This window comes from Adelges cooleyi, unplaced genomic scaffold (genome assembly GCF_023614345.1).
Source record: "Adelges cooleyi isolate 19-005CV unplaced genomic scaffold, UGA_ACOO_1.1 ACOO_flye_CR_arks_rails_tigmint_CR_PRNA_376, whole genome shotgun sequence".
NCBI lineage: Eukaryota > Metazoa > Arthropoda > Insecta > Hemiptera > Adelgidae > Adelges > Adelges cooleyi.
Genome location: NW_026096053.1, coordinates 6,339,109 through 6,363,638, shown reverse-complemented (window position 1 = coordinate 6,363,638; position 24,530 = coordinate 6,339,109). Strand labels below are relative to the sequence as shown.

Sequence of the window (24,530 nt, the reverse complement as noted above, 5' to 3'; positions counted from 1 at the left end):
TTTTCACAATCCACTAACGTGATTTTATTTACACCGAAAAAGGATAAAATATATTTGTATTACTTTCGAAGGTTCTGACTTATTTTGAAAGCAGTCTGTTTATTCAACCCACCTGGCCCACGATGTAGATTACGTTTTAGTTAACACGCTGTAATTAAAAAGATAGTTGTAACACTTGTAAGAGATCTGAGAGTGGCGATTTTAGATAATAATTATCTAGTGTTTGAACTATAATTATTGCCTTTAATACCTTATTTTGGGATCATATAAATACTTTAGAAGTACTAAGAGTAGAGATTCACCACCAGCAGTATACATTGTCAAATACATAGCTGTAAAAAATGTAGACAAGGAAAATATATCAGGTTATAAAACTAACAATAATTAGCAAATAAAAATTGTAACAATCATTTTATTAATAATTATATAAATTAGTTATTTCAGTAGAAAGTACATAAAAACTTAATATGTTAGACACTTAAATACTAGAAAAACTGTCAACCAATTTTAACACCTGTTTCAACATTTCTATCCATCACATTGAAATAGTACTTATTATTTTATGAACCCTGTTACAGTTAACCTTTTGTAACAAACAGAATAAAAAAAATTAAAAGGGCAAATTGAGCAATAGTTAGGTACAATTATACTACATCAATTGAATGAGTCTATTAAGATCACAATTTCAGAAGAATTTGGAAATATATAACAGTAAGTAATATACAAATACTATAATTAGAAAAAATATTATCACAGGTAAAACATTACAGCAGTCAATGTCACATAATTTGGCTAAGGTGGCGTTAATAATAATTTACAACTTATGGTTAATAAATAAAGGTACAGATTCTAAAGTGCAGAGATCGATCACAGCGGTACAGTTTGGTTTCTAATGTGTGAATAATGATTGTCATGCAGCTTCTATGACTCGAGACTGTACTTAGCGAATCTGTACGTCGATACTAACTTTACTTTTTGGGGAGGAGAGAGAGGAATCATGGCAAATTCGAGTCTCAATATGTATAGCCTGTGATGACCCGAGTACCTGTGACCGGCTGCACCTAGGAAACTTAATCTTAACATTTATATTACATAACTTTACATTTTTTAAACTAGAAGCTAAGGATTCATTCACATACACAGTTCCCTAAAATTCATAGTCTACAATTACATTTTTCTTTCCCAATGATATTGCTTTAATTTTTGGCCTTATTTTAAATTGCAAAGAAGGTTTAGCTTTGAAATAGTCCGATAGATTTGGATACTTACGACCACCAAAATAATCCAACAATGTAATATGTTCAATGTTTACTTTTGCAAATTGCCAACTGTGTCCTAATAATCATAAAAAAAATTATTAATAATATTGTTTAATCAGGCCAAACAAATGTACAGTTGGTGTCTCTGTCTCCAGCCAATTTTCAGCAATCAAACGTAGATTTTTTTTGGAATTTTCTAAAAATTTCAGTTTTGATTGCTAGGCTAGTTTTAATGTTGACAGAAGCAAATTTTGATTATTATTACAGTACCTGGTACGTAAATTGGCCATTTATGCATTACTGGATGTCTTGTCCACAACGCTTCTTTTGCCAACGCCCATTCAGGATCACTTTTTTCCAACTAGAACATGAATTAACCAAATTTTAACAAATAAATAGAAAATTAGATTAAAATATATACATGAAAAAGTGTACATAGATATTATCATACAAATATCTAAAATTAGTAAACTTAAACTAAACGTATAATAAAATTGGAATTATGTTTCGTACCTTAACAAAAGTTCCGGTTAGAGTTAATTGAGCACAACGAGGATCTTCAGGATCGTAAGCCTTTCTGCTACAATAATTTGACTGTGCCAAGCTTAATGTAAGTGAACATTTTTTTGTTACCTAAAATTTTCACACTATAATTAATAGTTAAATTATTTCAATTCTTATGAAATCCTTAGTTTTAATTATTTCCAAGTTATTAGCAATATCACTGATTTAAGGTTTTACAGATAAGTAGTATTATTTCCAGTAATGCTTTTTTATTTATACCAAAATTAATTTTAGACTTAATTTCCAAACATGAATATTTTAGTAACATATTATACAATTACCATAACATCTTGATATGTTAAATCCATCGGAGACAACATTATGTAAGGTACGCCAGTACTATTGCTTACTGTTCCATCGCTAACTGAATATACTCGACCCATTGGTACACCAGCCATAAATGACTGATTTCCAACATAAGACAGAGTTCCCCAATCTAAAATCAACGGATCAAATATACAGTAAAAGTTAAGTTTCAATTTTTTAATTCATTTATTTCTATTTAACACTGGGCTTCATAAAATTACTTATAATTGAGGCCTAATTTATACTTAATGATTAATTTAAGGTGAGTAACTATTTTATAAAATGATTTCCACCTTCACTAATTAGTTTTTAGTTTTTAAATGTACAGTAAATATATATATATATGTAGAATTAATTAGTTATTGGATTAGATCCGGTGATTTTTTAGGGGTTTTAGAGTATTTCTCTAAATATCAAATCATAAGAATCCTATATTAGCAGACCTTACGAGCATAGACCTATAAAGATATGGCCTATGCTTATAAGTAGTGTATTCTATTGGTTGAGTTTATCATGATAATTGTTAAAAAAGTGATTCGTTGCTACTTATTTTTATTTTTATTTATTGCATTAACGCCAAGAGGCAATTATATAGGTTAATTATTTATGTTTAATATATTATCTTTATAGTTTATACATCAATTAAATGATATCACATTTTTTAATAATTCAATGTCAAGTTTTATTATTTTAATTGTAATATTTAATTTATTGTACGTTTTTAGTATCGTTCAAGCCGTTACAGCTGTTTTAAGTGTAATACGCTTAAATATTAATTATACTTCAAACGATAAATATGAGTTTATGTATGCATGATAATTTAATTACCAGATTCGTGAACAATGTATCTGGCCATCAGTGCAATATCCTTGACTGGTGGTGGATCATAAGAAAAATGAAAGAACGATATGCATTTCACTGGACCAAATTGCTGAATTGTACATATTAGCAAAGTCATCAAAATGCTAATTAATTTTGCCATTTTTGCAAAAGCATAAATCAAAAACTGAAAACTCAAAGCTTTAGCACTGTAGATCGTACTAATTCTGTTTACGTTTTCAAGTAGGATTTATACTGATGGTTGAATACGACGTAATTAAAATTCTTTTGTATGCATGAATTCAAACAAAAGAAAGGGCATATTAAGGTCAATTAAGTTACATACACGTTTTTCTTTTATGTACAAAACGCAAACAAACATGTGTGTCCGTTTCTTCATAATATAGTTAGGTTCAAATAAATTATCGTCATTTGTGTAATGCGACCGGTGACGTTTTTTAAGTGTTTTGTTTGTGATCAGTATTGGAGATCTTCAAAAAACAATGTTATCAATATTTATTATCAGTTTTCACTGTTTCGCTTGTTGTTGCTAAAAAGAGTCAATGAGACTACAAATGAAAATACACCATGGTGTAATATCTTTGACAAGCTTTTGAATATTGTTTTTTACCGTGGTGGACTATGATACGGCATGTTACCGTTATCATTAAAATGTATTTTAACTTGAGTTTTCGTTTTGTTATAATTACAATATAATATACAATAGTATTATGTATAATTTATAAAACAATTTTCTATAAATGATTTCGGTGTATCTACAAGAGTATGAATTGAAACGATTTTTACAATGATTCGTTAGGTACTCTCAAAATAGCGAAACATGGCGGACCCAAATTCTGAATTGGCTGCTGCTCCGGAGCAAGCGGATGATGACCAGTGGTTGTATGGTGATTCAAATTCAAATTTGGATTCTGTCGTACCCACTGGTGCACTGATTGAAGATGTACCGCTTACTAAGCCAGCTGAAATGACTCACAGTGGCGAAGATGAGGTAATAAGCTAAAAAAAAAAAATTGGACTACCGTATTTATATTTAGGTATAATGTATCCGTTACTTTTTAGGAATCACGTTTGATGGAATTCTTAGCAAATCCTGGTCCAGGTATGTAACTAACGTGATAACATTTGTTTTTTACCATGTATTGTATTTATTAATAGAGTCTGGATTCTTAGGTTAAAAAAAAGTCAGTATTTGTTGCTGACATGCACTAATAAAACCTTAAACTATTCTCTTAATCTATTTTGTATGAGTAAACTTTGGTTATAACATACATTATAATAAACGGAAATAGACTACAACATACTACTACTAGAGTACATAATGTTTGGCTGTCCGAGATAACAATTACTATTTACCTATTATTAGATTTAAAAAAAAGAGTAATAGTCTTATTTAATTTCTTGAAAAACTGCCTTGCACTGCACATATTTTAAAATAAAACATTAAAATATATTTGTGATAGGACAGACGGACTATTTTTTTTTCATTTAGTAGCCCAAATAGTTGTTATAATGGTAATAATTATTATTGTTATTATAGGAAATGTAGATATACCACCTCCAGTAAAAGAACTAAGTAACGACTTGAATCGACCAAGAAGTCCTGAAGCATTTTTTAATGGTACAGGGTTTCAGTCAGAATCATTAAGTAATCTTCCTGATGGTTCATTAGAAACAAATATAATGGAAACTACAGAAAAACAAAGTGAGAGTTTACCTGAACAGGTCCCAGATGAAAATGATGATGAAAAACAAGCAGTATCATCAGAAGACAGTGAAGACGACAGCGACGATGATGTTGTAGTAGCAGCTGGAAATTTTACATTGTCTGCTTTAGAAAGCAATATGGCACAACACGCACAGCAAAATAATGCAAGTCCATCAACAACAGGAATTAATTTGAAAAGAAATAACCTATTATCATTAACAAACAGTGCTGGTTTAACAACAGGGAATAAAGTAAGTTTACTATGATTGATGATGTTGATAAAAATAAAAAAATTACGTTTTTACTGTATAATTTATCTATTAAAGTCCCTATGCCAAAAATTTAAAAGTCGCAAACTATGGGAAATTTAAGATAATATAGCGATTTTGTTGAAAAATTAAGTTACCGGTTAAGTGATAACGCTTTGTTGAATAATCAGATTTTGATCTTTTTTATTTTTTTACAGTCCACATATAGCTTTAACTTTTGATTACAATACCAAAACAACTGATCAAAAGAATTTGAATTTTGAAAATCTAACTTCCCTTTCTAAAAAAAAAAAAAAAAAATTAGCAAAATCCAATAACACCAAAACAATATCACTTTTTCTATTAAGCATGTTTTTAAGCATAAAACACATAGGTATAGGATGTCTCAAGTTGCAAAACTATTGTCTAAAAAAAATTTGTATTCATATTATCAAAAATAATATGTGGTATTTTTTATTAGCAACAAGGGAAATTTAATGTAGACGATTTTGAGAGTGTGGGTTCCATTAATGGTGTACCGTCTCACGAATATTCAATTGAAACTACTGAAGAAAAACCATGGTTAAAACCTGGTGCTGATATCACAGGTAAAGTATTATTTAAATTAAAAAAACAATTATCAGTAGTAAAAAGTAATGAGTGTACTTTCAATTGAAATATTTTTTAGACTACTTTAATTATGGTTTTAATGAAAACACTTGGCTTGCGTATTGTGAACGGCAAAGAAAAATGCGCTGTAACGAATCATTAGTGGGAATGTCTACATTGGCTATGCATAATCAACAAATTTCCACGAGTACTGCAAATAATATGATTCCTACAATAGACGTCAAGCCTAAATTTCAAGCTCCACCAGCTCCTCCAAAAGAAAATACTATTGAGGTACTCGATATTGATCTAACAACATTTATCACTTGCCTTAGAGCCTTATTTTTCTTAATTTTTTATGTAGGTTATGACAGCAGAAAGGCGAGAATATAGTCGCAAACATTTCCCAACACCCGATTTATCGGTGCCCCCGCCAATAATTCCTACTACATTTGACGTACCTCCGCCAATGATACCTGGGTCTATACCACCCACTGGGTAATTATTTATAAGACTACAGCGTTAATAAATTCTCTATTAAAATTGTATTGTATGCATAGATATGGTCCTCCTCCGCCAATAAATGTGAATTTCGAACCGGAATACTATCCTCATGAACCAGATCCTTATTATAATACGTTCGAGCCAACTCAAGATATGCAATGGAATCAAGTAAAATAATATTAATATATTATGATGTTATTTTAAAAAGGAGTACAGTTTTTATCATAAAAGAGTTTTTTTTTTAGAGCTGGAATTCAAATGTCAAAAGTATAGAGAACATTCCTACACTTGCTAACGGCGGCGATGCATATAATAAAGCAAGAACAGTAAGACTGTTTTATTTTTTATAAACAAAAAAAACCTTAAAATCATGAGTATTACTAATAATTTAATGTTTATAACATATTTTAGGATGTGGTGAGGGATAAAGAATACTACGCCGCACGCGTAAAAAAAGAACCAGAAGATCGTGGCTATGAACGTGAGCGTGATGTACGTAATCGTTACCGAGAAAGGGATCGTGAGCGAGATCGTGATAGGGACAGAGATAGAGAAAGAGAACGCAGTAGACACAGAGAAAGGTTTGATAATTGTTTTTATTTTTATGTATTAAAAAAATAATTAGTATTATTTAATTAAAACAACATTTAATCAAACCCTAAACTCTATTGGTAACATGGTTATAGTTTTAAAAAAAAAAAATTCTATTTTTCTAGTGATGGTGTCGATAGTCCCGAAACAAGTTATAAAGAAGAACGAGAGTATAAACATAAGTAATTTTTTTTTTTGTGTTAGTTCTTCGCTATAATATATAATAATATTAATTTAATCTTTTAGATCTCATCGCCATCGGTCACGAAGTCGCAGTCATGAGAAACGATCCAGGAAACACAAGTCTCGTAGTAGAAGTGGTTCTAGGCATCGTCATAAGAAGAAGAAGAAGAAGTCCGAGAAAAATAAAGACGATGATAACAGTGAATAATTTATACTGTTATTATTTGTGTAAACAATTTTTCTCTTTTTATTATTATTATTTTTATTTACACATTGTCTTCAATTCATGTTGTAATTAATGCTCATAAAACTTTATGAAATTACTCAGATGCTCACTTTGTTTTATCAACTTCATCGCACTGAGAATATATCCTTGTATTTTATCAATAACACTCAACAACAAGTCAACTTATACTTAGGAATTTATTTACTATTAAATTCAACTTTAAAATAAAATATAATTCCGATTTGCTAGTTAATAAAATATTTTGTTGAAAATAGACTAATGGCTATTGCCGATTCTTAAATTTTGACCAACCAACTGCAATTAGTCTGAAATGTTAAGGATAAAATTGAATATGGCACCAATAGATAATACAATTTTTAAATAATTATGTTTTATTTTCTGTAATCGTACTTTGATTAAACAACATAAAAAGATTAAAAAACCAAAAATCTCCCAGGGTAGATGGGATTCAGGGAGAACTATTAAAAAGATTAGATGAGAAAAAAGTATCAAGAATACACAGTGTTATTGAAAGAGTTTGGCAGGAGGAAAGCCGAAAGACTCCCGGAGGAGTGGACTATTGCGCTAGTGTGCCCTATTCACAAATAGAATGACCCACAAGCCACAGGTATGCAACAATTATAGGGGAAATGCAACGTAACCTATAAAATCCTAGTATACTGCTTATAAGATAAAATAAAGCCGATTGCGGAAGGAATAATGGGATATTACCAAGGAGGTTGTAGATCAAATAGATCCACAACAGATCAATTTTTTTTGATTAAGCAGACGCTTTAAAAGATGTGGGAATTCAATAAAGATGTGTATATATTGTTTGTAGATTTTCTCAAGGAACTTAAGTTTCTATAAAAGCTAGGCAATCTTGTAGAGGTAAGTATAAATGCAACAAAGATTAAAGTAAAGCTAGCAAATATGGTGTCACAACCAGTGGATGTAGCGACAGGTCCGAGACAGGGGATGCGCTTTCCCCGATACTATTTAACTTAGTACCGGATAAGGTACAAGAAGTCATTGAAGTTGAACAATACAGGTTTAGAGTACACCAATTCAAATATCTAAGGTCGATTATAACCCAAGATAATGACATAAAAACAGAAATATCGATGAGTTTTCAATCAGCAAATAAATATTTTTATGGACTATAAAAAATGTTTAGATCAAGAGCTATCTCTAAGGACTTAAAAGTTAGGATGTACTTAACCTTATTAAGGCCAATTGCCCTTTATGGAGCAGAAACATGGCCTTTGCGAAAAACCAAAACACAAAGGATGGCAATGTTTGAGAGGAAAATATTTAGAATAAATAAATGTATAGGGCAGGCGCGGATTCAGGGGGGAGGGCGGTAGGGGCGGCCCCCCCCCCCGTTGGCTATATCATAGTATTTGCTATTTTAATTTTGGGGCAAAGCTTTTGTTTTTTATTGTTCATAAATCAATTTTATGTAATATTACAAATAAAATCTCTATTAGAGTGAACGCAGACTAATATTCACACCGGCGGCCGAGAACTGCCATGTGTCTTCTTTTTTTTTTGTCAAAAATAAAATCTGATTTTATATTGTTTGGTCTACAAATATTATCTTGTACCTATCGCTAGCTGCACAACCCGTGCCGTTCATTTTGACCGCAGGGTTCAATACTTCAATAGGTCCTAATGTCTTATTGGATACGTTGTATATATATATATATATATATATACTTATAAATGCTTTACTAAACCGCCCCTCCCGTTAACACACGCTGGATCCGCGCCTGGTATAGGGCATACTTCGATGCTTAGATAAATGTATGCAGGAAACTACACAATGACGAACTGCAGTCCCTTTTTCATTTCAGCGACCCGATATATTGAAAGATCAAAGAGATTAAGAAAAGAAGGTTTGTTTGGGTAGGACATGCCTGGAGGAAGCATGATTCGCTGATAAGGAAAGTAATTGAGAAAAACCCAGTAGGGAGACCACGGTTAAGGTGGGAAGACTGCGTTAAAAGAGATGCAGAGACAGGGGAACCTAATAAAAAAATAATCATTGGCAGGAAATAGAAGAACATAGAGATAGAGGGCAGTATGTTTATTTAGAGGTAGGTATGGTCTTTAATGGCCGAAACCAATAAAGAAGAAGTAATCATACTTCATGTCAATCGAAAATAACTACCATCATAACAAAATATAATTGTTCTACTAGAAAAATAAAACAGATAATGTAACTCATTGGCTAGACTAGAAAAAAATATGATATATTTTTAAATTATAACATAAAAAATGGATATTTATATTATATGTTTAATAATGGTTACATAATACGTAATTAAATTACAAATACAACTACATATTATGACGTACGTGATATTAACTAAGTATAATATTAATGTGGGAGGGAGTAATTCAAATTATATTTAAAAATAACTATGGTGTTATATGTTAACTGTAAAGTAAGTCAAAAACTATACAAAGTTTTCTTCGCCATCATCCTTTTCATACACTAGCAGTCGATCTCGTAATTCGCGAACTTGTTCATTTTTTTTCTGTATTATTTTTTTCATGTTGACGTATGCCGCTGTATCGTTAAATTTTCTTTCCAACTCCTTTAAAAAAAAAAATTTGTAGACACAGCATTAAATGTTTCATCAAAAATAACTATTAAAACTACTTATGATGACTGGATACTCCTACCTACCAATTTTTTGGATAAGTAGACTATTTATGTTATGTTAGAATAGATACCTACAAATTATAGAAGTAAAAACTGCGCAGAGCTCCCCCCCTCCCAGCTTATATTTTGAACCCTAATATTAAATACAATCGGTGAACTCATGAAAAACGCTATAACTCAACTTTTTGGATTTATATGGAATTTCTTCGGTTATTATTTAAATGATCATTAAAATGATTTTGAAGTTTGACATGTTAATAATTAAAATTTAAGTGTATCCATACCATGTTGGCCAATGTTAATTGTGACTGGGTCGACTTCAAGTCGGCTTCCAGTAGGTCTTTGGTTTTTACGCATTCTTCGTAATCATGAGTGGTGTTATCCTAGAATTTAAGTATCGTCATTTTAAAATGTAAGGAAAGTTAAGTGGCCATTATTGAATTAAGAATTCAATAATATTGGCCAAAATTAAAAATTCGAGAAGAAGAAATTACTAGTTTGAAAAGAAAAAAAACATTACCTCTGAGATACTCAGAGTTTGTACTTCAATTTCTGCCGACTGTTTACAAAGATTGGTGTTCACATTTGTATGATTGTCTTGAACGAGTTGTTTTAAGGCCTGTCGCTCTATGTCTACTTTGTCGTACTATAAAACATATTGATAGAAAATAATTAAAACCTGCTCAAATATTCTTCTTTAGAAAGACATATTATTATTATTATTTTTTTTTACATTATCTTCCAAACACTTGAAATCATTTTGTAATTTACAATTATGACTTTCCAACTGCTCCAGTCTCTTGTGCAACATTTCAGCAAAATCATTAGTAACACAGTCGTTTATCGGAGCGAGTTTCTTTTTCTCTGCGAGACGTCTTGTTAAATTGTAATCAGATTTATATTTTTCTACCTCTTGTAATAATTCTCTAAACTCAGGTTGTTGTACAGTATAGATGTAATTAAATAGACAACTAAATTAAATTGTATTACTTGTTTTGCATTTCCGAAATATCAGCATTAAGTCTCAGATGCCATTTTTCGGCTTGTTGAAAAAATTGATACATCATTAGGATATTTGTATTAGTAAAAGCGGTCATTTCACATTCAATTTCATTAGTCACTGCTTTTTCCAAATTATTTATCACGTTGCTAACTTCTTCTTTTGTAAAGGTTTCATCTGACAAACTTTAGTTTAATATTTAATTTTGTTGAAAGCACTATTTGTTAATAAGTTACATCTATTTTATTAACTCTATAAATACCTTGTTTTTAACAATTCACTAAAGGTTTTTTTTATCACAATGATAGATTGTTTCTTTTGATGACTCATGAATTCTATATAGTTGTCAACAACAACTTTATGATATTCATTTACAGAAATATTTCCTTCCTAATTTAACCCGATTTTACAAAAAAAATAGAAAATTGAATTGTACTAATAATTATTAGTAGTGTGCATTGACGAAAAAAATATATATAATTACCATTTTTCTTTGAATAATATTATATTACAATAATAATGTTATAATTTATCATATAATTAAACTCACAGTAATAAATTAAATAGCTTACAAGTTAATAAAATTAAAACAAATGAATATAAAATTAATTTTCTAAAAGTAACTATAAATCAATAGCATTAAATAATGTGTTTACGTTAGTTGTTGTTACAATGGTAACTAAGCAACATCATTGCTTTCTGTTTGCTAACATAATTTTGTTGTCCATTATAAGTAGAAAAAAATAATAAATGAGGTTAGCCTTAACAGTAATACATAGTTTTAAAAAATGTACAATTACATACATTTAAGTCGATTAGTTAAATTTGATCAGTTTTGTAGCTATACTACAATAATAATGTATCTTAATAAATTGTTCACTAGATTGGAATGAAAGTAGTTAGTATTGGTCGCTAAAGTTGAACATTATTGTTATATAAATTTAAAACACTTTTGCTTATCATGTGGAATACGTGTCTTGAAGAGTATCGAGTCCACGCGGAATTGAGTATTCAATAAAGGAGTATATCCAAATATCTGTAGAAAAAATATATTTTTTATTTATATTTAGAAGCGGTAATATTACAGATATTTAATTATAAAAGTAACTAATTTGTGCCCCAATGAATACAACATAAACTTTGTATGGTATGATATATTATATAAAATGAAGTTCAAAATTACAAAGAAGAAATATTTAGTTACATACCTCTGTAAAAAAATTAATACATTTATGGCGTTCTAAGAAATGAGTTTCATCTTCTGATAATGAAACTGGACATCCTGGACATCGGAAAGTCCATCGGGAGGTAACCTAAAATTATAAATAGTGTGTAATATACTTAATTCCAATCTATAACTACCATGATTTCATCATACCTTGACTGGTGGTTTATTAGTAATATGAGAAACTAAAAAGTTCATTGCAATATCTTCACAATTCATATATTGGTCCACTTTATCTCTAATAGCTTGAGGTAACCAATAGGAGTACAAATAGAGATAATATTTATGTACAAAAGCAGCTCCTGTTAAAACCATGGACAGCTCACAGCTGTAGTTTGAATTGTAAAGCCATCCACCGTGATTCAAATCTAAAGCATGGAAACGACCAGGAAAACCAACAACTCGATCACGTTGTTCTCTCCAAACTCTAAAGCAATATCGATTGCAAGTTATTTTAATACTAATGTTATATACTAATATGATTTTTAAGATTGTATGGACTATATATAGGTAGATGTACCTAAAGCCAAACATAATTTCATCATGTCTTAAGTGGGCATCATCATCAACCGATAGAACAGCTTCTGTTTCAATTGCTTCATAAGGCAAAAACCTGTTATTCAAACTATTCCTAGCAGCATGAATAACCTATTGGTAAAATTTACAATTTACAACTAGTAAACAAAATACATATATTAAATTATACGTTTCATTTAGTATTTGTTTCTTACATGTATAGGTACACCAATTTCAGGCCAACGTAAATCTTCAAGTGGCGGTTTAGGAGAATTCCACACGACAAGAACTTTGTTTAAATATGGCAGACCATTTAGCCTACTCAGAGAATTCATCAAAACCTATGAAATAAAATTACAGTTACTAAACATAATTATATAATAAAAAATAGAAATGTTGGCAGTACTTGATCGCGCTCGTAAGTTAAAATAACTATTGTAAACTGTTCACGTGGGTAATTGCCACCGAGACTTTGACAAAATTCTTTACCCGCTCCACCAGCACCATTATTTACTGGACGAAAACCTTTACCAGACCCTATAGACAACAAATCATTATATAATTTGACAAAAAACATAAGCCATGGCAAATAGATTACTATTTTTACTAACCAATGAATTTTGCGTCCGAAGGAAGTAATGTATCAAAAGGAGTGTGCGGATAAAGTTTAAACGGATCACCCCAACCATTCCATAAATCATATCCTTGAACGTTTATGATTGTAAAATTTCTTTTATAAACTGGTGAAGGAAAGGGTGGTTCTAACGGACCTAAACTTTCTTCTGGTTCAGCGTCAGGTATAATTGGATCCATTTTAATAGGCTAATAATTCAACATAAGTACAATAGTTTTAGTTTTAAATAAAAGTATTATTTTATTTAGTAAAACTTAGTATTTTTAATAAGCTCACTTTAAAGTTTTCATTAAATATACTTGGTGACGGTGTATCAACGACAGGTATCGGTGGTATACCTATTCGATGACGTATAACAGCAAGGGTTGTGTCCAGGATGGCTTGTACAGTACTGAGATACTTTTCGTATAACATCCTACCCTGTCTTCTCATTGATAGTATATCATTATCGGAAATAGTCCTAAGTAACCAATGTAGTTCCGGGATCCTTTCACCCGCAATGCAAATGGCAGCTTTGCACCAATCCAACACCTAAAATGTCACTAGTATGAAAAATATACATATGGTATGTGTAAAAAAATGCTAGTTATTTTACTTCATCAAAAGGTAATCCAATTTTATCATATTCTAAGAACACAGGAACGGCACCATACTTCAATGATTCATATAAACGTATTTGCGTCATAGCAGTAGATATCATATTTACATCCAAGGGCGGAGGAATTAATGTAAATGTTGATTGAGTCAAAAACGATTTGCGAATAATTTCGTCACCACATAAACACCAGTCTGTAATATTGCTCTCTATTCTTTGATTGTCACAATCTGTCTTTAAGTAAAACTGATCGACAGATGTTTCAGTTATAAACGTATGCAACAATTCAACTGAAAAAAAAAATTCTAATGAAACCCTATAAAACATAATTTACAAAGAATTTTACCGAAATTTTGCTGACTGTTATTTAACGAGTCTACATTTTTATATCCTTCAAAAGACAACAAGAATTTTCTTCTAGCCGGTAACATATATGGTGAATCCATCCAAATTTCACCACCAGGAGGTCCAACACTGGCAGGCAACAAGATATCATGTCCAGGCCGGAAACTGGTTCTATTCCAAAACGATTGGGCAACAATAGCGCGTCCAAAATTAATGTTTTGATTGAACTTTGGGGGATCAAATATTTTTTTTGTTAAATATATTAAAATGTGATTTCTACCATCACCTCCCCAATATGAAAGACGTTTCAATTGAGTGTATGTTATGACACTTTGGGTTTCACCGATTAACGCCACATAGATACAAGCGTTATCTGAACTATTTGTAAAATGAGTATTGTAGTGTAACACTTGCAATACAATTTTGTTTAATGACACAGATGTTAATTCTGATGAAATTATATCAGGTTTATAAAAGTAAAATGGAAATCCTGAAGTCAATGAGCAACGAGAATAATCAAAACAATTTTTCATATTATGGCACAAATATGGATAATCATTAGATATTGGAATATAAAAAGGAGGTGACTGAGCTAGTATAGGTACTGGCGGTGCTAGGCGAGGTGAGTTTTGCATAACTGCTTCGTTTTCAGCTACTTGGGCCTAATATTAAAAAAAAAAATACAATGCTTGAAAGTTTTATAATAATTCATAAAATTTCAAATATTACTTGTTTAACAGAAATTTTTAATTTTTCTAACTCATTTTCTTGTCGTAATAGTTCTGCTTTAGTATCTTCAATTTTCGTATGATAGACAGAGAGTTCTGTAAGTAGTTTTTGCCTTTTTCCTTCAATAGCTCTTAGCTCATTGTTAACAGAATCTAGTAACAGTTGAATAATATACAAAATATTAATTTATTTTAAAAAACCAAAATTTTAAGCAAAATGGCAAGATTAAATAAATAGGAATATGACCCATGTAACACGCATACCAAATAAATATCTAGTAGATATTGGATAAATATAATAGAATCAGCAATACTCAAAGCAAACCAAAATAAGTAAGTTATAACTTATAATTTTTATTTTTATTTAGTCAATTTTATTGGGATATTTACTTTTAATTCTGTTAAGTTCTAAAATGCGTTGTTTCAAGTCGGAGGCCCTAAGGGCTCCATAATCTTCATCCAATTCCAATTTTGAATGGGTACTGTACAAATATTCAAAGCTATCTTTCTCTTCCTGAAAATTATTAATATTTAAGAATACCTTGTTGAATTATTGCCGAGGTATAATATTTACATTTGATAAGTAATAGTGGCCGATGAGTGGCACAACAATTAACACAACCAATATAGACAGAATCAAACGAGATTTGAGTTTTACGGCAGAAAAATTAAAGAACATTAATGTATTTGTTAAAAATAAATTACAAATAAACAAAAAGAAAGCTGAAATCAAATTTCAGTTTCTTTATAGAAAATAATACACCGGCATGTTTTGTAAAATATATGTAATCATTGATTGAGTATACACAAGTAATAATTGTTATTTATTCTTAATAAAAAAGGGAGTAACGATATTTATTATTTAGTGAAAATAATTTGAAATTTGTTATTTTTGCATTAATGTTATCACCACTTATCAAACATCAAAGTCGAGTTATCACAACAATCATTATCACGTCAATAGCAGATATCAAAAATTACTAACTAAAGAACCTATGTACACAACAAGCGATGGTATAATATAAGTTTTGTTCGTTTTGAAAAAAAGTGTACACTATTTCAAACAAACGCTTTGATGTACACTTGTTGTCAAAAAGAACAAACCTATTGATTGTCTTTAAAGTTCCAACTTCCAATTATTATATTTTTTACATTAATAGCTCAAATTAGATAAAACCTTATCTGTATTAATAGCCCTATTCAAATGTATGGAACTTATATGGCGACCCATAAAGTTGTGATAAGATTGATTATATAGGCTTTCTAGCTAAATTAACTTTCCTCTTGCACCATAGAGTATTACTAATTACTTTATGTCTTGCAACAACTATGCTTCAAGTTTAAAAGTAGTTTAACAGTACTGAAACTATAGATGCAAAATGTATACGTTTATCTGAATCTATAGATCTATTGAACTATAGGTCTCATTTAGAATATTAATTTCTAGTGTTTAATATCGGCACATTGTGATTCAAGTAAAATATAAAACAAAAAAAAATGTTTTTAAAAAAAAAAGCTATGTCAAAATAACAAGAAATCAAAATTTTTGCAATAAAATTAAAGTGAAATTACGTTAGTTCGCCGTTACCAGTTCGAACACTTGGAAATATTTTATAAGACTGACTATATTATAAGTCTTTTTAGGTCGAAGTGGAAAACTATAGTTACCTAAAAATTAAACTACCTATTAAATGTTTTCATTTATTTTCATACCTCAATTTTAGTTACTTGCGAATGTATAATTATTATATGCTGTACACAACTGTGGTAACAGTCTATAAAAAGTAACTTGATACACCTAAGTTTGTAAGTGAAATATATTTTTAAATATTAATATAGTAATAATTTCAATACATACACACAATATAATATAGTATCCTTAAATTAACATATTTTTACTAAAAAATAGGTGTACACACAATTATACATTTTTTTCGAAAGATAGTACCTAGAAGTAAGTATAAATAAGTATATTTCTATGCTATAAAAACCAGCTTAACTTTTTAATATTTTCCAAGCTTCAAAATCAATTTTGTAATGATCGTGACAACTCCATTTGATCGAAGAAAACCTTTAAAGTTTGTATAATATATTAGCTACCAATACGACATATTATAGATTTTGTATAAAAATGTATTATAGCTTACTCGTGGATTACTCTAAAGACATCCAACGGTAATAGTTCTAAATTAGTAGTAGCGCATATTATATGACCAATATTTATGTGTTTAATTGTCTCCAGTTGTTCTTGAAAAATAAAAAAAACATTGTAAATGTATTGTCTTGAATAGGCACAGCTTAAAAAACCTACTTGGTGTAAAACTTCCAGGTTGACCTTGTACGTCATAAAAAAAACGATCTCCAACTTTAAATCTGTAGAAATTGTCCGATATTATACATCTAGTTGTAGGTCCGACCATTGATCCCTCTTCTGGTATTTCTAACAAGGAGCCAACATGAAGATCTACATCATTTACTGATGAGTAAAGAGCCTTCAGTTTTTCTACTGCCTAAATAAAAAAAAAATTCGTCAACATTAGCTTGAAAGTGATTTATCAATCACAACTCGACGAGAACCTTTAACGGTATTAGATCCAAGAAGTCTTCAAATGATTTTGCTTGCGGGATTCCACAAAGAGGTCTGACTTGATTGTAGGTAGGAAGGCCTACATCTCGACCTCGTTGAATATCTATAGCTAACAAGTCCCTGCCTATAAAATCTGGTATGTTAAAACGGAATAGGTAATTTGAAATCTAAATTGAAAGGAAAAAAAACATGTCTAAACATCTTTAAAAACAAAATGTGTGTATTTCTGTACAACCAATGGATTGTAGGAAGATTGGTATTCTCTAGTCGGGGTTTCAAGTAATCCTCGAGATAGCCAATCTATATTATGCCCGACAGGCAGTAAGTCCGGTATGCTCATCCAATCGGTAAGGTTAACTTGGAATTGAATTTTGTAATCTTCGTTGATGAAACTAAGAAACAATATGTTTGATAATTTATTTTACTATATTATAAAGCAGTAATACTAAAATTATCTTAACAATTACCTATCATAGATAGACTAATAATTAAGTATTAAATTATTTATGCGTAATTGGTTATTAAAAACTCAAATTTGTTTATCATATTGTAATGTTTTATGTCGAATATCCGGTGGAATAGATGGGTAGATCTAAGAAATGGCGATGTATAGATAGGAGAGTGAACAGAGAATATTAGGATCAAGGATGGTCGACTTCACTCGTATGGTTTAAGGTGAAGAAGAATAAATCTAAAATTGTATTTGTTCGTTAACTTAATCACAATAGCAGGTTAATAACTTAAAAGCCCGAACTTGAATTTTGCGGGAACAATGTTGTGAAGTATCCGATATGAGCTAGTTGAAAATTCTTGCGATGTCGATGGATTCACGTTGTCTTTGTACACAGTGTAAGGAGTGAGCAAGCCATAATATTCCGTGTATTCACGTCCTAAATTGCATTATTTTTAACAATTTTAAAACAAGCAGAAACAGACTTTGGATAAACGGGTTTCTAAAATTACAATGTATGCGAGCTGTTATGTGTATACCTAATATGATTGGCAAAAAATGGTAGTACGTGATGTGTTGAACGACAGCTCCGACTATCTTCCGAGCTTCTTGGTATAACATTTCATCAGTCCAAAACAAGTTTATAAGCTGCAGTTTAGCCACTACAAAGTTGTGGAATCTTAACATTAGGTTCTGAATTAGAGCAATGCCGAGATTCTGGTTTACACGAACATCACCTAATTATAATAATAATTAATAATTAACGACAATTTTTTCAATTTTTTTTATTTATTTAAAATCATCCCTTTTTAATTATAGATATTTTTAAATGATTGGCTTAAGGTTAGACCTATACTGTAACCGGACGAGATTAGGTAAGTACTAAGTACACTTAGAATTTCGAAAAATGACAAAATATATTACAAGCGTAATACATACGTCCTGTTGTCGTATGAATGGTGGGATTTTATTAATGTACTAACCAGCTTCGAAGCAAATCCTAGAATATGGCGACGTATCACACTGCAATGTGGTCCTATTCCGTTGTGGACAAAATTCTTCTTTCATTTGCTTGTTATTTTGAATAATATCCGATCTCAGTCTTCCGTTAGTGAACGTTCTCAGTCCTGCTGCTATGGCGTCTGTAGAACCGTAAACGGGAGATCCATCAATGAAATGTGTGACTTCTACCGCCTTAAAATAATAATCGTATAGTACTATACAAGGTAATAAAATATAGTATAGTGCTAGATAAAGACAGGTGGCGAAATATTGTTTTGGCGGCCAAAAGTCTACAAGAGAGAAATTATGTCGAAAAAATATAAAAACGTAAATCTATATGGCTATACAGTATACTAGTAAGATTTTCGTATTGTTAATAATATTAGACATAATAATAATAATAATAATGTTGGACATATTATGTCTTACGAATGTAACGGGTATTAGAGGACAACTGAAATTAGCCATGGTCACCGCACGATTGAAGGGCATACACGTTCTTTTGAACTTTGAGTAAACCGGGTCGTTCACTGGTATTCTAATAGCTTCGGTACATTGTTTAGGTACCCGCAGTGTATTTTGAAACGCACAACAGTCCGCTGTACAAACAAACACGACTACAATCAGTACTTAAATTAATTTTCAAATGAAGTCATTTTTGTTTAATCGAATCGAATAGGTACATCAATTTTATTTTAACGTAATTATAATTTATATTGTACCAATAGAATCGTCCGGTCTCAAAAGGGAAACGTCGTGAGCGATGAATTGTCCCCATTGCATCAACAGTACGTTGGGTTCGGGATAATTATACCATTGATATTTCAGAAACAATTCCAATTGAAGTATTCTGGCGTCGGGCAACGGTAGTCCGTTGGCTTTCTTGCGGACTTGGTAGATTCCTATGCAGAACAGACCGGGTCAAACTTCACCTCAATATTAGGTATAATAACAACACTTATAAATGATGCCATAAAATGTCTTAATACCGTCATCGTACTGCGCTTCGAGGATTCTCAAGAACGGAGTGTTAGACGCTCCCCACGTGGGCATCTTAAGATTATTGCACGATCCGTTGATGGTCCTATACTTGGCTGTCGGATCACATGCTATGTTTGGTGCACATCTTTTAATGTAATCATTGCTCGTCGATGCGAAATCGAGCTTGTGCAAAAACGGCGATTGCGCCTGTTACATTCAACAACATCTATTAATTATTATAAAAGTACTAATGCCCATTACGTTATGAATAATAAATAAAATAAGATACAATAATAGTACACTATAACAGTTTGTATAGTTATAATAGCTATAAGCGTGAACTTTACTTACTTGTATTTTTAAGGCACAACAAACGTACAAAAACACCAACAAATTTAAAGAAAACAAACTGTCGTTCATTTTTTCTACTAGAGTATTCTTCGCCATGGCGTTATGTTGACTGTCGGCAGTATACCTACTGTCCCCGAAATATTAGATAAATAAAGAAGTAATACGAATTTGCACGGATATTTATATGGATAATGGCTCCTGTGTTCAAAAATACACCACACACAACAGTGTATGTATTCATGGCTTTTCTATGCATACAAAAATTAGATTCGCTCAATTATTATTATTATCGAAAGGCAGTTTCGAATCTTTTCCAAGTAATTACTAAGTTTACTGTGACTCCGTCTTTGATAACGATATAACCACCCAAATGGTAAAAAGAATATCACTTTCTTCCAAACTCGTTTAGACGTTTAACATTATAGCTGATTGATTAATATGATACAAGAAAAAGTAAACGCTTTTTCAACAACGAAAATACGGATGGGTAAATAAAAAGAAAGGACGTATTTTTATCTTCGAAAATTTAGTATAAGTAATTGCTTCGAAAATCGAATTACTTCTATAACCATTAAAGAATGTAAACTAATATACAAGTTTTAGTAATTGGTGTATAAATAATAATTTATTAACGTGAATTCTATGCACTCTCAGTGCACGAGGATCTTGCAGCAAACCACGTTAAGTCTCCACACAGGGTTAACTAAAAAGTTCACTCAACTATAATTAACTAATTGTTTAAATAATAAATAGTACTTTGATAGAGTCTGAATGACTCCTGACAAACACACGCACTGTGCACATTCTTTCATTTGATGTCTACACAATACTTCAATTCTAATTAGTAATTACTAATTACATAAAACTATTATTTTTTTTTCAATTAAAAAATAAGTATAACAGAAAGCTGCATAGGATGCTCCTTAAATATAACTTATAGGTAAGCTTCACCCCACAGCTGTGCACATGAGTATAAAACGATTATTTTTCCTATTTTATAAAAATTCATATAATAAGTAAAACATCCTTTTACTGCGATATAATTTCAAAGCCTTTTCCAAAAAGATTATATTTTTTATAAAACTCAATACTTCAAAACTTGAAAATAGCCGCCGTAATTAAATTTGATTCTTAAATTCATTGGTTATGGGGAACAACCCCTCCTATAATTTTGAGAGGAAATATTATACTTGTATACATCAGATTTGAATATTATTTGAAACTAGTTTTTGAACGCAGCCAACATTTTTAGTAAATATAGGTACTTTACTTTGGTAGGTACTTTTTAATATTTTAATTATAATAAATGTATGGGCTTTCCATGAAAATGCGGTCCTGACTTAATAATTAAGTTAGTCACCCGATCCTCTATTTCAAAATCCTCCGTACGCTTCTGTGTACACTGTACAGAGTACTTAATATATATAGAAACAGGGTGCTGGCTTAGACGGTAAACACTTCTTGTGAAATCATTATCAACATTAATTTTCAATACTGATGACTGTGGCTTTGTCGTATTGTTTTTAAAGATAAATTTGTTATTTTTTTATAGCTTGAACCAATAATTTCAAAATATTACTTAATCGTCACGGTCGCGGTCATTTTTAAAAAGTACCTATTGTGTAATAATGTTTGACACACATAGGGGAGAGTAGGGTCAACCCAGGTTTTCTATACCTTAGTTTCTAATAGAAAACCCGGGTTGTCTCACCAATCCGGGTTTACATTACTCTCCCCTAATATTAATAAAATACATCATTGAGAAATGAGTTCCACTAAAGAGCCGGGCTCTTTGCAAGGGACCCAGCTCAGTAAATTTTGCATTTTTTAAAAATATTTTATCGAAAACGCCAGTTATAATTTACTATGCGTATTAACTGTTAATATTTAATTTTGTTTAAATTTATATATTATTATTTGTGTGCTAAGATTGGGCAGTTTCCCAAAAACGCGACTTGTCTACCGCTGCGAAAAATAGCATGGATTGTGATTTGTGCAATGTGCAATACTCAGAAAACCACAGCCTTAGAAAATTATTATCTTCTAAGGCCGTGCATAAATCTTAGGTCTGAGGTCACTGGTTACTGGTTATAAGCAAATACTATAAATGATTTATCATTTATAGTATTTGCTATTGAGTTGGGAGTAGTTCTTCCAATACCTGGGGGCCTATTCTTGAAATCATTCGATTAATTCTCGCATGCGATTTTATCGAATGTGACTAGTTTTTATCGAATGCGACTAACAGTTGGTATTCTTGAACTGAATTCGATAAGATTTTTCAAATCATCGAATGCGATTAAATTTATCGAATGAAGCACCGTGGTAACAACACAAAATCCATATTATAACCTCAAACAAAGATAACAATTATTTAGATTGTATAATATTCTTTATCACTGATTTTGTTATCAATGATATATACTTTAATTAACTGTGCCTGTTTCACACTCGTGAAAATTTCAGCAAACGTTCATTCAAATTCAGACATAAGACGTACTTATTTTTGTAATTGAATTAATAGTTTAAATCTTAAGGTTCGTTATTGTTAGGTATATTACAGGAAATCATTGCAATTTTACCTTGATTATTTTTTGACTTTAAATTGTTTTACTATATTGTCCATTAATGGCAAATTATATTTTCCTAAGTATGCGATATTAATAATATATCTACAAATATCATTTAAAAAAAATTTCATTATGAAGAAACTGAAAGCGTTGAAAGTGTGTTCATATTTAAAAATGATAATTAGAGAACACAGTTCTAAAGAATGGTTAAATCGTCAAAAATCTGATCCGTACGTTGAAAAAGCTAAAATGAACAATTACAGGTATAGAATATAATAATATAAACAATAAAAACCTATATTTCTATTATGTGGTATTATAATGGTGAATACTTACTATAGAATTAAAAGGCAATTAAAGTAGACAATTTTAAAATTTTGTTTAAAAATGAGCTTGGTAACAAAAAAAACTTACTAAATCATTTTTCTACTGATTGACAGAATTTTATTTAAATTTGGTTTTACAATATATATTTAATCAGACAAAGTAAAATACTTCTCCTCCTAACTAATTATTTCCCCTATTATATATATCTGTGATGTTTATTTTTGTAGATGTAGAAGCGCTTTTAAGTTACTACAAATGGATGACAAACATTCTATATTGAAACCCGGTCAATGTGTAGTCGATATCGGTGCAGCTCCTGGAAGCTGGACTCAGATTGTTGTACCTAGAACTAATTCTGATTTTACTAGTAAGTATCTTATGATTGGTGTCTCCAGAACTAAATTGAAACTTATGAATTAAAGTATCAGGTGTTAAATTGCCTCAATAAAATAGTCAGATTATTCAATTATTACTATTTTTTTGGTTAGATAAAAATTTGCCAACCGGCTTGGTGATTGGTATCGATCTACAACAAATGTTTCCAATCAATGGAGCAATATTATTAGGCAATTCTGATTTCACATCTACCAAAACATGGGATAAAATTAAAACCATTTTGAATAACCGACTTATAGATGTAGTTTTAAGTGATATGGCACCAAATGCTACAGGAGTCAAACATTTAGATCACGACTTAATCATCAAAATGGCATTCTCAGTAGTAAAGTAAATCATATTAATAACAACTCTGTATCTATAATGTGTAATAAGTATCTGTATCTATCATAATATATTATGTAATTTTTTTTTTTTTTTTTTAATAGATTTTCAGTAATGAATTCTAATGTTGGAGGGACATGTTTGATAAAAATCTGGGATGGCAATCAAAACATGGAATTGGAAAATATTTTGCTGAAATTTTACTCAACTGTAAAATACATAAAACCTACAGCTAGTCGATCGGATTCAGCAGAAAAATATCTTCTTGCTCGTGGTTTCAAAGGACTAATAAAAAATTAACGAATATTTGAAAAAATGTAGCAATTTTAATCTTTACACCAACTTTTTAAAATAATTATTTGGTTTGCTTGTATAAAATTATTGTTTTGTATAAAGTATTATTAAACTTGTTTTTTTCTCCCTAAAATATATATATTTTATTTTATAAAAGATTTAACTTTTTAAGACTTGGCTGTGAGTTGTGACTTGTGACAAATTGATACAAGTTAAATGTATAATATTATTTGTAATGTTAAAGTGTATATGTTTTCCAAAGGGATACACACCGCGTTTAAAATATATCTTATGCGAATGTATTGAATAAAAAATAAAAATTTGCTATTACGGAAACAAATATATAATTATATTATTACTATGATCGCCTGGACGCATAGAAGGTTACTGCAGACAGTTAGGTATACTTATATATATATATATATATATAGTATAAGTTTAAAAGTGGGAGTACTGCTGGGCGGTGGCGGCGATGGATCGCAATAGAGCTATTAA

The 24,530-nt window shown here is 30.4% G+C and overlaps 6 protein-coding genes across 7 annotated transcripts; 2 read left to right on the top strand and 4 right to left on the bottom strand.

Moving 5' to 3' along the window:
- Window positions 1-397: 397 nt before the first annotated feature.
- On the bottom strand, window positions 398-3,441 carry LOC126840779 (protein CREG1-like). Its single transcript, XM_050576719.1, has 5 exons — window positions 2,958-3,441; window positions 2,105-2,259; window positions 1,773-1,892; window positions 1,530-1,620; window positions 398-1,335 (listed from the first exon to the last, which is right to left on the bottom strand). The coding sequence occupies exons 1-5, from the start codon at window positions 3,109-3,111 to the stop codon at window positions 1,148-1,150; spliced, it is 708 nt and encodes a 235-aa protein (XP_050432676.1). The 5' UTR covers window positions 3,112-3,441; the 3' UTR covers window positions 398-1,147.
- Window positions 3,442-3,603: 162 nt separating this feature from the next.
- Window positions 3,604-7,296, top strand: LOC126840778 (pre-mRNA 3'-end-processing factor FIP1). The gene is made up of 11 exons (XM_050576718.1): window positions 3,604-3,960; window positions 4,032-4,071; window positions 4,510-4,928; window positions 5,407-5,533; window positions 5,614-5,828; window positions 5,899-6,032; window positions 6,095-6,206; window positions 6,284-6,364; window positions 6,450-6,619; window positions 6,755-6,811; window positions 6,876-7,296. The coding sequence occupies exons 1-11, from the start codon at window positions 3,790-3,792 to the stop codon at window positions 7,018-7,020; spliced, it is 1,671 nt and encodes a 556-aa protein (XP_050432675.1). The 5' UTR covers window positions 3,604-3,789; the 3' UTR covers window positions 7,021-7,296.
- Window positions 7,297-9,394: 2,098 nt separating this feature from the next.
- LOC126840669 (leucine zipper transcription factor-like protein 1) lies at window positions 9,395-11,094 on the bottom strand. 2 transcript variants are annotated; one of them, XM_050576553.1, is made up of 6 exons: window positions 10,972-11,094; window positions 10,700-10,886; window positions 10,443-10,635; window positions 10,230-10,355; window positions 9,994-10,092; window positions 9,395-9,641 (listed from the first exon to the last, which is right to left on the bottom strand). In XM_050576553.1, the coding sequence occupies exons 2-6, from the start codon at window positions 10,804-10,806 to the stop codon at window positions 9,501-9,503; spliced, it is 666 nt and encodes a 221-aa protein (XP_050432510.1). In that variant the 5' UTR covers window positions 10,807-10,886; window positions 10,972-11,094; the 3' UTR covers window positions 9,395-9,500. The 2 variants fall into 2 exon arrangements, with proteins under 2 accessions (XP_050432510.1, XP_050432511.1); XM_050576554.1 differs by having other exon boundaries at window positions 10,700-10,894; window positions 10,972-11,093.
- Window positions 11,095-11,234: 140 nt separating this feature from the next.
- LOC126840666 (exostosin-3) lies at window positions 11,235-15,652 on the bottom strand. Its single transcript, XM_050576551.1, has 13 exons — window positions 15,327-15,652; window positions 15,143-15,266; window positions 14,754-14,905; window positions 14,026-14,686; window positions 13,680-13,969; window positions 13,361-13,615; window positions 13,062-13,272; window positions 12,857-12,987; window positions 12,666-12,791; window positions 12,455-12,582; window positions 12,088-12,361; window positions 11,918-12,022; window positions 11,235-11,745 (listed from the first exon to the last, which is right to left on the bottom strand). The coding sequence occupies exons 1-13, from the start codon at window positions 15,429-15,431 to the stop codon at window positions 11,641-11,643; spliced, it is 2,667 nt and encodes an 888-aa protein (XP_050432508.1). The 5' UTR covers window positions 15,432-15,652; the 3' UTR covers window positions 11,235-11,640.
- A 1,053-nt stretch (window positions 15,653-16,705) lies between these two features.
- Window positions 16,706-20,226, bottom strand: LOC126840668 (peroxidase-like). Its single transcript, XM_050576552.1, has 12 exons — window positions 20,125-20,226; window positions 19,782-19,980; window positions 19,515-19,694; window positions 19,222-19,391; window positions 18,774-18,984; window positions 18,330-18,527; window positions 18,094-18,229; window positions 17,575-17,731; window positions 17,330-17,506; window positions 17,064-17,262; window positions 16,900-16,999; window positions 16,706-16,823 (listed from the first exon to the last, which is right to left on the bottom strand). Exons 1-12 carry the CDS (start codon window positions 20,218-20,220, stop codon window positions 16,748-16,750), a joined length of 1,899 nt encoding a protein of 632 aa, XP_050432509.1. The 5' UTR covers window positions 20,221-20,226; the 3' UTR covers window positions 16,706-16,747.
- Window positions 20,227-22,574: 2,348 nt separating this feature from the next.
- LOC126840639 (rRNA methyltransferase 2, mitochondrial) lies at window positions 22,575-24,191 on the top strand. Its single transcript, XM_050576514.1, has 4 exons — window positions 22,575-22,957; window positions 23,249-23,388; window positions 23,510-23,747; window positions 23,846-24,191. Exons 1-4 carry the CDS (start codon window positions 22,827-22,829, stop codon window positions 24,039-24,041), a joined length of 705 nt encoding a protein of 234 aa, XP_050432471.1. The 5' UTR covers window positions 22,575-22,826; the 3' UTR covers window positions 24,042-24,191.
- The last annotated feature ends 339 nt before the right edge of the window (window positions 24,192-24,530 follow it).

What these genes read in the sequence shown, in the direction of transcription:
- LOC126840666 (XM_050576551.1), bottom strand. Translation starts at nt 15,431, where the DNA reads ATGTTCTTTAATTTTTCTGCCGTAAAACTCAAATCTCGTTTGATTCTG. An exon ending in GCCACTATTACTTATCAAAT is followed by an intron (nt 15,267 to 15,326) that starts GTAAATATTATA and finishes AATAATTTTCAG; the next exon opens with GAAGAGAAAGATAGCTTTGA. An exon ending in CTAATAAACCACCAGTCAAG is followed by an intron (nt 12,023 to 12,087) that starts GTATGATGAAAT and finishes TTATAATTTTAG; the next exon opens with GTTACCTCCCGATGGACTTT.
- LOC126840668 (XM_050576552.1), bottom strand. Translation starts at nt 20,220, where the DNA reads ATGGCGAAGAATACTCTAGTAGAAAAAATGAACGACAGTTTGTTTTCT. An exon ending in TAGGATTTGCTTCGAAGCTG is followed by an intron (nt 18,528 to 18,773) that starts GTTAGTACATTA and finishes TATTATAATTAG; the next exon opens with GTGATGTTCGTGTAAACCAG. An exon ending in TTTTTTGCCAATCATATTAG is followed by an intron (nt 18,230 to 18,329) that starts GTATACACATAA and finishes AATGCAATTTAG; the next exon opens with GACGTGAATACACGGAATAT.
- LOC126840669 (XM_050576554.1), bottom strand. Translation starts at nt 11,039, where the DNA reads ATGAGTCATCAAAAGAAACAATCTATCATTGTGATAAAAAAAACCTTT. An exon ending in TCAAGTGTTTGGAAGATAAT is followed by an intron (nt 10,356 to 10,442) that starts GTAAAAAAAAAT and finishes TATGTTTTATAG; the next exon opens with TACGACAAAGTAGACATAGA. An exon ending in AATTAACATTGGCCAACATG is followed by an intron (nt 9,642 to 9,993) that starts GTATGGATACAC and finishes TTTTTTTTAAAG; the next exon opens with GAGTTGGAAAGAAAATTTAA.
- LOC126840639 (XM_050576514.1), top strand. Translation starts at nt 22,827, where the DNA reads ATGAAGAAACTGAAAGCGTTGAAAGTGTGTTCATATTTAAAAATGATA. An exon ending in GCTAAAATGAACAATTACAG is followed by an intron (nt 22,958 to 23,248) that starts GTATAGAATATA and finishes TTATTTTTGTAG; the next exon opens with ATGTAGAAGCGCTTTTAAGT. An exon ending in ATGGCATTCTCAGTAGTAAA is followed by an intron (nt 23,748 to 23,845) that starts GTAAATCATATT and finishes TTTTTTTAATAG; the next exon opens with ATTTTCAGTAATGAATTCTA.
- LOC126840778 (XM_050576718.1), top strand. Translation starts at nt 3,790, where the DNA reads ATGGCGGACCCAAATTCTGAATTGGCTGCTGCTCCGGAGCAAGCGGAT. An exon ending in GGGTCTATACCACCCACTGG is followed by an intron (nt 6,033 to 6,094) that starts GTAATTATTTAT and finishes TTGTATGCATAG; the next exon opens with ATATGGTCCTCCTCCGCCAA. An exon ending in CATATAATAAAGCAAGAACA is followed by an intron (nt 6,365 to 6,449) that starts GTAAGACTGTTT and finishes AACATATTTTAG; the next exon opens with GATGTGGTGAGGGATAAAGA.
- LOC126840779 (XM_050576719.1), bottom strand. Translation starts at nt 3,111, where the DNA reads ATGGCAAAATTAATTAGCATTTTGATGACTTTGCTAATATGTACAATT. An exon ending in ATACATTGTTCACGAATCTG is followed by an intron (nt 2,260 to 2,957) that starts GTAATTAAATTA and finishes CGTTGATTTTAG; the next exon opens with ATTGGGGAACTCTGTCTTAT. An exon ending in ATGGCCAATTTACGTACCAG is followed by an intron (nt 1,336 to 1,529) that starts GTACTGTAATAA and finishes TATGATTATTAG; the next exon opens with GACACAGTTGGCAATTTGCA.